This window comes from Littorina saxatilis, linkage group LG6 (assembly GCF_037325665.1).
Source record: "Littorina saxatilis isolate snail1 linkage group LG6, US_GU_Lsax_2.0, whole genome shotgun sequence".
NCBI classification, from domain to species: domain Eukaryota; kingdom Metazoa; phylum Mollusca; class Gastropoda; order Littorinimorpha; family Littorinidae; genus Littorina; species Littorina saxatilis.
This window is the reverse complement of record NC_090250.1, coordinates 54,606,283-54,619,015: the sequence shown is the minus strand read 5'-3', so window position 1 is coordinate 54,619,015 and position 12,733 is coordinate 54,606,283. Positions and strand designations below refer to the sequence as shown.

General features: G+C 43.8%; 1 protein-coding gene across 3 annotated transcripts in view; it reads left to right on the top strand.

Moving 5' to 3' along the window:
- The window catches only part of LOC138969537 (transcription initiation factor TFIID subunit 1-like), a 47,517-nt gene that overhangs the window by 29,875 nt on the left and 4,909 nt on the right, over positions 1-12,733 (top strand). For 2 of the 3 annotated variants that reach the window (XM_070342365.1, XM_070342364.1), the window contains exons 30-37: positions 690-798; positions 1,571-1,669; positions 2,727-2,819; positions 4,712-4,796; positions 6,663-6,730; positions 7,486-7,605; positions 8,281-8,373; positions 9,875-10,027. In XM_070342365.1, the coding sequence (XP_070198466.1) occupies positions 690-798; positions 1,571-1,669; positions 2,727-2,819; positions 4,712-4,796; positions 6,663-6,730; positions 7,486-7,605; positions 8,281-8,373; positions 9,875-10,027 (820 nt within the window). Of the gene's footprint in view, positions 1-689; positions 799-1,570; positions 1,670-2,726; positions 2,820-4,711; positions 4,797-6,662; positions 6,731-7,485; positions 7,606-8,045; positions 8,116-8,280; positions 8,374-9,874; positions 10,028-12,733 lie in introns of those variants that run through there. The other variant, XM_070342366.1, reaches the window with a different exon arrangement.

The following is a 12,733-nucleotide window of genomic DNA, read 5'->3' as shown; positions in this document are numbered from 1 at the left end:
AGTGTAAAGCAGTCCGTGCCGAGACTGACTGTCCGTATTCTGCGAGTGTCCGCTAAGTCCAGTGACCGTATTTGACAGTTTTCACTGTACTTGTCCCAACACTGGGGTGGTTTTGTAGCTCTGTGGGTAGTGCGCTGGCCTTATAACCAGTTCGTTGCTATCGGCGTTGGTTTGAAACTGGGTCTAAAACAACAACAAATCTGAATGTATACACAGGAAAATATGAATAGCAAATGGTAATTATTAACATAATTATAAATCAATTGATGAAACACAAACAGCTCTTCCGAGGAATTTGTTTTCAAGACTCAACTTTGTACATGTATACTGGTTTTTAAACATGCAGACGCTGATAACACAATTACATCTTCTTACAGGGCAGAGAACATGAGACAAGTCAATGGTGCTGAAGGACATGTATACTGGTTTTAACATGTAAATCCTGATAACACAGTTAAATCCTCTCCTTGAGCTTTTAATGATAAAAATGAAGTATGTGTTGCTTAGGACTAATACTAGCCGCGACATGAAGATTAAGCTAGGGTAGGTACATGCATACTTGTTTTGAAAGATGTAGACTCTGATAACTCAGTGAAATCGTCTTGCAGAGCTGAGAACATGCTTAAGTACATGTATGCTATGTTTTAGACATGTAGATTCTGATAAGACACACTTCAATCGCGTTCCAGAGCTGAGAACATCCGGCGCAAGTCTATGGTGCTGAAGATCCCCAAACAAGCTGTGGAGACCAAGAAGAAACGCCGCATCGGTAGCACCATCCACTGCGACTATCTCAAGGTCAGTTAGCACACTGCAGCACAATCTGATCTGATAGATATACAGAATACTACATGGCTTGCTGCGTGATGTCAGTTAGCACACTGCAGCACAATCTGATCTGATAGATATAGAGAATACTACATGGCTTGCTGCGTGATGTCAGTTAGCACACTGCAGCACAATCTGATCTGATAGATATAGAGAATACTACATGGCTTGCTGCGTGATGTCAGTTAGCACACTGCAGCACAATCTGATCTGATAGATATACAGAATACTACATGGCTTGCTGCGTGATACCAGATTTACATGACTTAAAAAAATAAAAAAAATACTGAAATGTGAGCGAAAGCAAGCTTATTAAAATTTGAAAAAGCAATTAGTGTAAGCCTGCTGTCACACATCAAGCCATGTAACATTCTGTTTATTCTACATTCTGTATTTGCGTGCCTTCTGCTCAGAGCATCCAAATTGAAGATGTGTTTTATGGAACCTCTATCTCTTCCAAAGCCCTGTGAAAACAGTGCGAGTTATTTACAGTTAACTATGGAAGTTTTACACTTAACAGTGGGATTTTTGCAGTTAACAGTTGAGGAATTTTACAGTTAACAGTGTGGGAATTTGTACAGTTAAGTTCATGGGCATGAAGTTGTTGTGGAGTAACCTGCATGTCACCTGTCAGCCATTGCAGACTGGATGGTCAGTTGTTGTGGAGTAACCTGCATGTCACCTGTCAGCCATTGCAGACTGGATGGTCAGCTTGTATTTTGTGTATTGTGTATGTTGACAGAAGCCCAAACAGTCGTCCAATCGCCGGCGAACCGACCCAGTGGTGACCCTATCCAGCATGCTAGAGGTCATTCTCAATGAGATGCGACAGCTGCCGGGCGTAAGTTTAAAATTAAATTTTTTTTTTAATGTAGTGAGAATGCTTTTTCTTCTGCTCAGTGTTTTTTTGAAGGGTTTATTGAAATTAGGTCTTTGCACAGGAATGAAAGTTTGCATCTGGAGTTCCAGATTGAGAAAATGGTTACCGAATACATTTGTTATTGGAATATCCATCTTGACTTAGATGAAGAGTGCTTAAACTTTGAAGAAATGTGTAGATTTCCTTGCATATGGCGGATCAGAAGTGTTTAAAAAATCACTCGATTGCTCTCATTACCGGGGTCTTTGTCCCCGAGATCCCAACAGCTTTGCTGCCCCTTCATCTTGCCGGTAACCTGCCGCCTCCTGGAATCACGTTTTGTTTTCTGTTTTTCTGTTTTCCCAACCCCCATCCCTAGCTGTGTCAGGCATCTTCTGATGGCAAACTAGGAACCCGTACGATTTCGGCGTATTTTGTGCGCATGCTTGTCTAGAACACGATCAGTACGGTCAGTGGAAAGAAATATGACGAGAAAATATCATAATCTACTTTTCTTTACAAGAGCACGCATCCAGAACCCGATGCAGTATTTTGACATATGATCACAGTTTTTGTAAGTAAACATTGAAAGAAGAATTTGTTTTAATTGTATTGCTAAACTTGATTAATGGTGCGATGTTTGAATCATGGATATTTAAATTCTGCGTGAAGTACGCTCTTTTGTCTGAAAATACACCAATTTTTTTGGAAAATACTCCCAAGTGCAAAACAGGGGTTCCCAGGTCTGCGCTAGATTGTGTGCAAAGTTTTTCTTTGTGTACTTAGTGTAGGGATGGGACCATAACAGTAGAAGTCTCAAAGCTCGCTGTGCGATGAGAGTTTGTCTTTGTGTACACAGTGTAGGGATGGTACCATAACAGTAGAAGTCTCAAAGCTCGCTGTGCGATGAGAGTTTGTCTTTGTGTACACAGTGTAGGGATGGTACCATAACAGTAGAAGTCTCAAAGCTCGCTGTGCGATGAGAGTTTGTCTTGATAATATTGTTGTGATGTTCGTATCGTTGTGATGACTGTGTCAGACCCAGCCGTTCCTGTTCCCGGTAACCCAGAAGGACGTTCCCGATTACTACAAGATCATCAAAAGACCCATGGACCTGCAAAGCGTGAGAGAGGTCAGTCTGAATACATTGCTATTTTCATGACATGAGAGAGGTCGGTCTGAATAAATTGCTATTTTCATGACACGAGAGAGGTCAGACTGAACACTCGTGTTAATACATTGCTATTTTCATGACATCAAGTGGGTTTTGTACAGTGGAGTCCGGGTACAACGAATCTCAAGGGAGATACATTTTAGTTCGTTATATCAGTAATTCGCTGTAGAGTTTTCAACCCTAAATGGCCTCAAGACAAGTTTTCCCAATCACCTTCAAAAGATCGTCCCATCGATCTTTCCTTTGAGAGTACAATCTCTGCATGATTTCAACAGCTTCATAATATAATCCATAGAGAGAGGCAAACTAACAGCGGGAGGTGCATGAAAAGCGTCAGTTTTCACGATAAAACTTTGACTCGCTCATTCACGGGACATAACTGCACTCCGGACTGTCCACAGTGTTGAGCAATTTAGGAGACTTCACTGCCTGAGGAGAGTATTGATTCATACGAACGCGTGGTTCTATATCGCGTCACTCGGTCACGGATCGGAGAAAACAAAAAAACAGTTCCAGATTTCAAAACCATGTTTGTCAGCCATTGTTTTTAGCAAGACAGACCACATGTGCACGAGCTTCGCTGACGTACATCGCAAAATGTTATGACGTCACCACAACTTTCGGTTTTGGTTCGATCTGTTCCGTGCACCTCCCGCTGTTAGTTTGTTCAGAGTTCGCTCATCACGCGATGTGCACTTGTGTTTGTGTATTTTTGTCTTTGGAGACAATTATTGACATCAGTTCGTTGTAGCCTTGTGACGTTTAGAGACAAAACGGCTCTGGGGCGATGAAAACGTGTTTGTTAAAAGAGGGGTTCGTTATGCAAATGAGTTCAAAAGGTTCGATGTAGCCGGAAAGAAACAAGTAAGAAATAGAAGGCTGTCTGCCGGGAAATCAATGGCAGTTTGTTAAAAGAGGGATTTCGTTATACCCAGGTTCGTTATAGCTGGACTCCACTGTACATTGTATTTTGAGTGCATTCATCAGTTTTGGAATCACTGTTTAGATTTTGTCTGTTTTGTAAGGGGTCTTTGGAAATAATGGGTTTTCTTCTGTCTTTGTCTGTCTTTGTCTGTGTTTTTAAATGCACACACAGTAGTTTTTCATAAAGGAATAATACAATTTTCCCAAAGCCCATGTGTCCTCCAAAGGCCCCATTTCAACATTTGTGCTGTTAGTTTTGTAACTGTACAGACACAAATGATGATCAGCATCAAATGATTTTGTATGAGCAGCAATTATTTTGTTTCTGATCCATGTTACATATATCGAAGGTGAGTCGTATGAGTGTTTGAATTTCTTGTTTTGTATACAGCATAGTCATGTAGTCAGCATAACCTCAGTCTGCTTCTTCTCGTTCGCTCCTTCTTGACATCCACTCCTGTGGCATCACCTCAGTTACTTGGGTTGTAGGTATAAGTTTGTGTTTGCTGGTGGCCTGTCTCACATGGTGACTGCAGTGTTTTGTAAGGAACGTGTTTGCTGGTGGCCTGTCTCACATGGTGACTGCAGGGTTTTGTAAGGAACGTGTTTGCTGCTGGTGGCCTATCTCACATGGTGACTGCAGTGTTTTGTAAGGAACGTGTTTGCTGGTGGCCTGTCTCACATGGTGACTGCAGTGTTTTGTAAGGAACGTGTTTGCTGGTGGCCTGTCTCACATGGTGACTGCAGGGTTTTGTAAGGAACGTGTTTGCTGCTGGTGGCCTGTCTCACATGGTGACTGCAGTGTTTTGTAAGGAACGTGTTTGCTGGTGGCCTGTCTCACATGGTGACTGCAGGGTTTTGTAAGGAACGTGTTTGCTGCTGGTGGCCTATCTCACATGGTGACTGCAGTGTTTTGCTCTGAACAGAACGTGCGCAACAAGAAGTACAACTCCAGGGAAGAGTTCCTCAACGATGTCAACCAGATTGTGGAGAACAGCAAGCTGTATAACGGTAAGTGCCAAGTCAACAGAAGCACACTTTTAGTTTTAATGAAGTAGAAGCACAATGCCTTTGACTTAGTCGTCCACCTACCCACACACTGAATACCAACCCCGGCAAAGAAATTTGCAATTTTTATCACACAAACACACATGCACACATGCACAACTATAGTTTTTGTTAAGTCTCTTATTCTGTTGATTGAAATATGTAATCTTCGAAGAGTACTCTTCATGTGTTGGCCACTTTGCTCTCTTTGGGGAAGAAAGGAAATCAATTGCATCTATCCCGGATAGCCATATTGGTTGGAGGGATGTTAACAAGTCGCGTAAGGCGAAATTACTACATTTAGTCAAGCTGTGGAACTCACAGAATGAAACTGAACGTAGTCCGCCGCGAGTGCAAAACGCAGTGAAAGTGACGAGCCTGTTTGGCGCGGCAGCGGTTGCGCTGTGCTTCATAGCACGCTTTACTGTACCTCTCTTCGTTTTAACTTTCTGAGCGTGTTTTTAATCCAAACATATCATATCTATATGTTTTTGGAATCAGGAACCGACAAGGAATAAGATGAAATAGTTTTTAAATCGATTTCGGAAATTTAATTTTGATCATAATTTTTATATTTTTAATTTTCAGAGATTGTTTTTAATCCAAATATAACATATGTATATGTTTTTGGAATCAGAAAATGACGAAGAATAAGATGAAATTGTTTTTAGATCGTTTAATAAAAAAATAATTTTAATTACAAGTTTCCGATTTTTAATGACCAAACTCACTCATTAGTTTTTAAGCCACCAAGCTGAAATGCAATACCAAACCCCGGCCTTCGTCGAAGATTGCTTTGCCAAAATTTCAATCAATTTAATTGAAAAATGAGGGTGTGACAGTGCCGCCTCAACTTTTACAAAAAGCCGGATATGACGTCATCAAAGGTATTTATCGAAAAAAGGAAAAAAACGTCCGGGGATATCATACCCAGGAACTCTCATGTCAAATTTCATAAAGATCGGCCCAGTAGTTTAGTCTGAATCGCTCTACACACACACACACACACACGCACACACACACACACATACACCACACCCTCGTCTCGATTCCCCCCCTACGTTAAAACATTTAGTCAAAACTTGACTAAATGTAAAAATGATAACCAACTAACCAACTAACCAACTCTTGAGTGAATTTCAAATTGCACTCTTGAAAATCTTGTTCACGAACGTAAAAGAAAAAGTTTAAAACACTCTTGTGAATTGTTCCTTTTTAACTATCTTGTAAACTTTGTGTTGGCTTATAAAGTGTAACCCCCCTTATACAGTGTAACCGCCCTTATACAGTGTAACCGCCCGTTTTAGACCTCAAATATTTGAGAAAATCAGGTCTTGAAAAGGGAGGAGTCTTAAAATGGCCATAAACGTACAGAGGTTTGTTCGTTCATGGGCTGAAACTCCCACGGCTTTTACGTGTATGACCGTTTTTACCCCGCCATTTAGGCAGCCATACGCCGCTTTCGGAGGAAGCATGCTGGGTATTTTCGTGTTTCTATAACCCACCGAACTCTGACATGGATTACAGGATCTTTTTCGTGCGCACTTGGTCTTGTGCTTGCGCGTGTACACACGGGGGTGTTCGGACACCGAGGAGAGTCTGCACACAAAGTTGACTCTGAGAAATAAATCTCTCGCCGAACGTGGGGACGAACTCACGCTGACAGCGGCCAACTGGATACAAATCCAGCGCGCTACCGACTGAGCTACATCCCCGCCCTACGTACAGAGGTTATGAACAGAGACTCTGAGAAAGCAAGGACTTTTGAAGGGGGGGGGGGGGGGGGGTGTTCCACTGTACACACGTTATCACTGTACTGTGTTATTGCAGGTGCTCCCCACATGCTGACCCTGACAGCACAGTCCATGCTGGAACACTGCCTCAAGAGATTCGCTGAGGTAAGTGTCATCACCAACTTCACTTGTGGTGGACTTTTTGACATTACAGTGTTCTAGATGGTCGAACGTGTAGCAAAGACCTGTACGCGTACGTGTAGATATTGCGTCACTTGTGACCCACTTTTTTCTCCAATGTTCCAAATGCATACGTTGTTTTGCTCCCACCAGGACTGTAGATCTTGGCAAACGCGTGACGTAAATACTAGATTTGATGACGTTACCCGTACACGTTCCCGTACACTCAATCAATCAATCAATGAGGCTTATATCGCGCATATTCCGTGGGTACAGTTCTAGGCGCTCTGCAGTGATGCCGTGTGAGATGAAATTTTATACGGCCAGTAATTGCAGCCATTTCGGCGCATATTTACCTTTCACGGCCTATTATTCCAAGTCACACGGGTATAGGTAGACAATTATTAACTGTGCCTAAGCAATTTTTGCCAGGAAAGACCCTTTTGTCAATCGTGGGATCTTTAACGTGCACACCCAATGTAGTGTACACGGGGGGGAGTTCGGACACCGAAGAGAGTCTGCACACAAATTTGACTCTGAAATAAATTTCCGCCGAACCTGGGATCGAACTCACGCTGACAGCGGCCAACTGAATACAAATCCAGCGCGCTACCAACTGAGCTACATCCCCGTACACGTGCTGAAAAGTGCCACATCTAGATCTTGCTATTATCGTGGTGACTGATGCGGTATCTTTGAGTTTTATTGGACCGACAATGTTTCACTGTGTGTGTTTTAAGCGAGAGCCAAAGTTCATGCGGCTGGAGAAAGCCATCAACCCGTTGCTAGACGACAACGACCAGGTGGCGCTCTCTTTCATCTTTGAGGGCATCGTGCAGAAAATGAAGGCCGTGGAAAATGTGAGTTACACCTTGTATTTACATATGTGTAAATCTTTTTGAAATATTTACATATGTGAAGGAATGAAAATTGTGCAAAATCAAAAACCAAGAAAGGTAGGTTGTTGGAACGTGTGTTATTGACAAAACAATACATTCACAAATATATCGACCCAACGGTCTTTTAAGTGCACAGACAAACAATAACGAAAACTTATCTGGCTGATTTTTCCTTCCGCCTAGCTCCTACGTTTGTTAAGCATGGGTGAGATTGTGGTGAATCACTCATTCACAGAACAAGACACCTAAAACTAGCAGTCCAGGACAGCAGACTCTGAATGTCTGGTTCCCTGTATTTCAGGCAGCAGACCCAGTGACTTGTCCCCCTTTTCTTCACACGTTGTAATTCAGTGGATGTTTGTCGTGCAGACGTTGTTATTCACTTGATGTTTGGGTTGCAGAGCTGGCCGTTCCAGACGTTGTTATTCACTTGATGTTTGGGTTGCAGAGCTGGCCGCTCCAGACGTTGTTATTCACTTGATGGTTGGGTTGCAGAGCTGGCCGCTCCAGACGTTGTTATTCACTTGATGTTTGGGTTGCAGAGCTGGCCGTTCCAGACGTTGTTATTCACTTGATGTTTGGGTTGCAGAGCTGGCCGTTCCAGACGTTGTTATTCACTTGATGTTTGGGTTGCAGAGCTGGCCGTTCCAGACGCCTGTGAACAAGAAGAATGTGAAGGATTACTACGAACACATCACCAAACCCATGGACCTGGCCACACTGCACAAGGTACTGCACATTAATAGTAGCCCCCCTTATGTTTGTTGCTCTCTTTCCATCAGTTGCACATTACCTCTCTCATCTTTAATCTCTCACTTTGAGTAGCACATTACCAGGTTTCTTTAGTTTATGCACAATTCTGCGAAGTCCAAGATTGGCATATTTGTAGCATACTGTGAAAACAACTAAGTCTTTACTAGCACACAAAAATTACAAAGTATTTCATTGGCATATTTGTAGTAGCACACAAGAAAATAGCTAAGTCCATGATTGGCACATTCGTAGCACATAATAAAATAACTAAGTCTGTGATTGGCACATTTCTAGCGCGTAAGAAAATAACTAAGTCCATGATTGGCACATTTCTAGCACATGCAAAAAGCACACCGTTGTTGGTTAGCACATTTCTGCTGTAGAATAAAATGACAAGTCCATGATTGGCACATTTCTAGCATAGGATTGAAACCTGTAGCACATTTTGTGGTATACCACAAATGTACCAATGGTTGTTCGTGGCACATTTGTAGTATACATTTGGTACATTTAGTACATTTGTAGCATAGGATTAGCACAAAATTGGTATACCAATAATGTGCTTAGAACCGTAGGGGATCTCTCATTTTTGCTGCTTTCTTCTGTCTGTCAGTAGCACATTACCTCTCTCCTTTTTGCTGCTCACTTCTGTCTGTCAGTAGCACATTACCTCTCTCCTTTTTGCTGCTCACTTCTGTCTGTCAGTAGCACATTACCTCTCTCCTTTTTGCTGCTCTGTTCTGTCTGTCAGTAGCACATTACCTCTGTCCTTTTTGCTGCTCACTTCTGTCTGTCAGTAGCACATTACCTCTCTCCTTTTTGCTGCTCTCTTCTGTCTGTCAGTAGCACATTACCTCTCTCCTTTTTGCTGCTCACTTCTGTCTGTCAGTAGCACATTACCTCTCTCCTTTTTGCTGCTCACTTCTGTCTGTCAGTAGCACATTACCTCTCTCCTTTTTGCTGCTCACTTCTGTCTGTCAGTAGCACATTACCTCTCTCATTTTTGCTGCTCACTTCTGTCTGTCAGTAGCACATTACCTCTCTCCTTTTTGCTGCTCACTTCTGTCTGTCAGTAGCACATTACCTCTCTCCTTTTTGCTGCTCACTTCTGTCTGTCAGTAGCACATTACCTCTCTCCTTTTTGCTGCTCACTTCTGTCTGTCAGTAGCACATTACCTCTCTCCTTTTTGCTGCTCACTTCTGTCTGTCAGTAGCACATTACCTCTCTCATTTTTGCTGCTCACTTCTGTCTGTCAGTAGCACATTACCTCTCTCCTTTTTGCTGCTCACTTCTGTCTGTCAGTAGCACATTACCTCTCTCCTTTTTGCTGCTCACTTCTGTCTGTCAGTAGCACATTACCTCTCTCCTTTTTGCTGCTCTGTTCTGTCTGTCTGTCAGTAGCACATTACCTTTCTCCTTTTTGCTACTTTCTTCTTCTCAGTAGCACATTAACATTACCTCTCTAATTTTGTGCAGAACGTCCAGACCCACAAGTACCACACGAAGGAGCAGTTCTTCGAGGACGGGAACCTGATCTACACTAACAGCATGAAGTACAACGGTGTCGACAGCACCATCACACAGACTGCTCGCAGGCTTATGGAGGTTGCCAGGGAGGGGCTCACAGAGGTAAAACATCCCGCAATTTTCATCTTCTCTCCAGGGAGGGGCTCACAGAGGTAAAACATCCCGCAATTTTCATCTTCTCTTCTTTCCATTGTACACTGTACTCTTCTTGACAATGACCAACCAAAAAGTCACCACCAAGTTATTTTTTCCTGTATTCTTCCCCCTCCCCCTTATGTGTCACAGATCTGTGACTGTTCATTATTATGTTTTGAATGGATGTTCCGTCAATCAAACTGTTCTGATAGTGAGTGTGCAGTGGAGTCCCCATTTTGTGACCCCCCCCCCCCCCACCCTCCCCCAAGACCTCAACCCTCTATAAGGCCTCAACCCTCTATAAGGCCTCAACCCTCTATAAGGCCTCAACCCTCTTTAAGGCCTCAACCCTCTATAAGGCCTCAACCCTCTATAAGGCCTCAACCCTCTATAAGGCCTCAACCCTCTATAAGGCCTCAACCCTCTATAGGGCCTCAACCCTCTATGAGACCTCAACCCTCTATAAGGCCTCAACCCTCTATAAGGCCTCAACCCTCTATAAGGCCTCAACCCTCTATAAGACCTCAACCCTCTATAAGGCCTCAACCCTCTATAAGGCCTCAACCCTCTATAAGACCTCAACCCTCTATAAGACCTCAACCCTCTATAAGGCCTCAACCCTCTATAAGACCTCAACCCTCTATAAGGCCTCAACTCTCTATAAGACCTCAACCCTCTATAAGACCTCAACCCTCTATAAGACCTCAACCCTCTATAAGGCCTCAACCCTCTATAAGGCTCAACCCTCTATAGGGCCTCAACCCTCTATAAGGCCTCAACCCTCTATAAGACCTCAACCCTCTATAAGACCTCAACCCTCTATAAGGCTCAACCCTCTATAAGGCCTCAACCCTCTATAAGGCCTCAACCCTCTATAAGACCTCAACCCTCTATAAGGCCTCAACCCTCTATAAGACCTCAATCCTCTATAAGGCTCAACCCTCTATAGGGCCTCAACCCTCTATAGGGCCTCAACCCTCTATGAGACCTCAACCCTCTATCAGGCCCCAACCCTCTATAAGGCCTCAACCCTCTATAAGGCCTCAACCCTCTATAAGGCCTCAACCCTCTATAAGGCCTCAACCCTCTTTAAGGCCTCAACCCTCTATAAGGCCTCAACCCTCTATAAGGCCTCAACCCTCTATGAGACCTCAACCCTCTATAAGGCCTCAACCCTCTATAAGGCCTCAACCCTCTATAAGACCTCAACCCTCTATAAGGCCTCAACCCTCTTTAGGGCCTCAACCCTCTATAGGGCCTCAACCCTCTATGAGACCTCAACCCTCTATAAGACCTCAACCCTCTATAAGACCTCAACCCTCTATAAGACCTCAACCCTCTATAAGACCTCAACCCTCTATAAGGCTCAACCCTCTATAGGGCCTCAACCCTCTATAGGGCCTCAACCCTCTATGAGACCTCAACCCTCTATAAGACCTCAACCCTCTATAAGGCTCAACCCTCTATAAGGCCTCAACCCTCTATAAGGCCTCAACCCTCTATAAGACCTCAACCCTCTATAAGGCTCAACCCTCTATAAGACCTCAACCCTCTATAAGGCCTCAACCCTCTATAAGACCTCAACCCTCTATAAGGCTCAACCCTCTATATGGCCTCAACCCTCTATAGGGCCTTAACCCTCTATGAGACCTCAACCCTCTATAGGGCCTCAACCCTCTATAAGGCCTCAACCCTCTATAAGACCTCAACCCTCTATAAGGCCTCAACCCTCTATAAGGCCTCAACCCTCTATAAGGCCTCAACCCTCTATAAGGCCTCAACCCTCTATAAGGCCTCAACCCTCTATAAGGCCTCAACCCTCTATAAGGCCTCAACCCTCTATAAGGCCTCAACCCTCTATAAGGCCTCAACCCTCTATAAGACCTCAACCCTCTATAAGGCCTCAACCCTCTATAGGGCCTCAACCCTCTATAGGGCCTCAACCCTCTATGAGACCTCAACCCTCTATAAGGCCTCAACCCTCTATAAGACCTCAACCCTCTATAAGACCTCAACCCTCTATAAGGCCTCAACCCTCTATAAGGCCTCAACCCTCTATTGGGCCTCAACCCTCTATAAGGCCTCAACCCTCTATAAGGCCTCAACCCTCTATAAGGCCTCAACCCTCTATAAGGCCTCAACCTTCTATAAGGCCTCAACCCTCTATAAGACCTTGCTTTTTCTGACTCACTCTTATTTTCAGACCCAGTTTTCCCACAACTTGTTTTAGGTCTGACAATGGGGGTTCGGCTGTGGTGACATGGATGGGATTCTTCCCACAACTTGTATGTCTGACAATGGGGGTTCGGCTGTGGTGACATGGGTGGGATTCTTCCCACAACTTGCTTTAGGTCTGACAATGGGGGTTCGGCTGTGGTGACATGGGTGGGATTCTTCCGGTATATGCTGGAAATCCGGAATCGATAATGGCCTATTTTTGGTCATTTTTTTTTGTTTTTGTTTTTTTGGTTCGGCTTCAGGATTCAATAAATTTTTGAGTCCCACCCATGTAGTGAGTTGTAACATGGAATGGGTGTAGAGGAGAAGTAAGACGAGTGTGAGTTGTAACATGGAATGGGTGTAGAGGAGAAGTAAAATGAGTGAAGTGGTGTTGAAAGCAGGGGGATGTAACTGTGTTGTGCAGCAGTGTGAGCGACTGTTCTGGCTTACTGT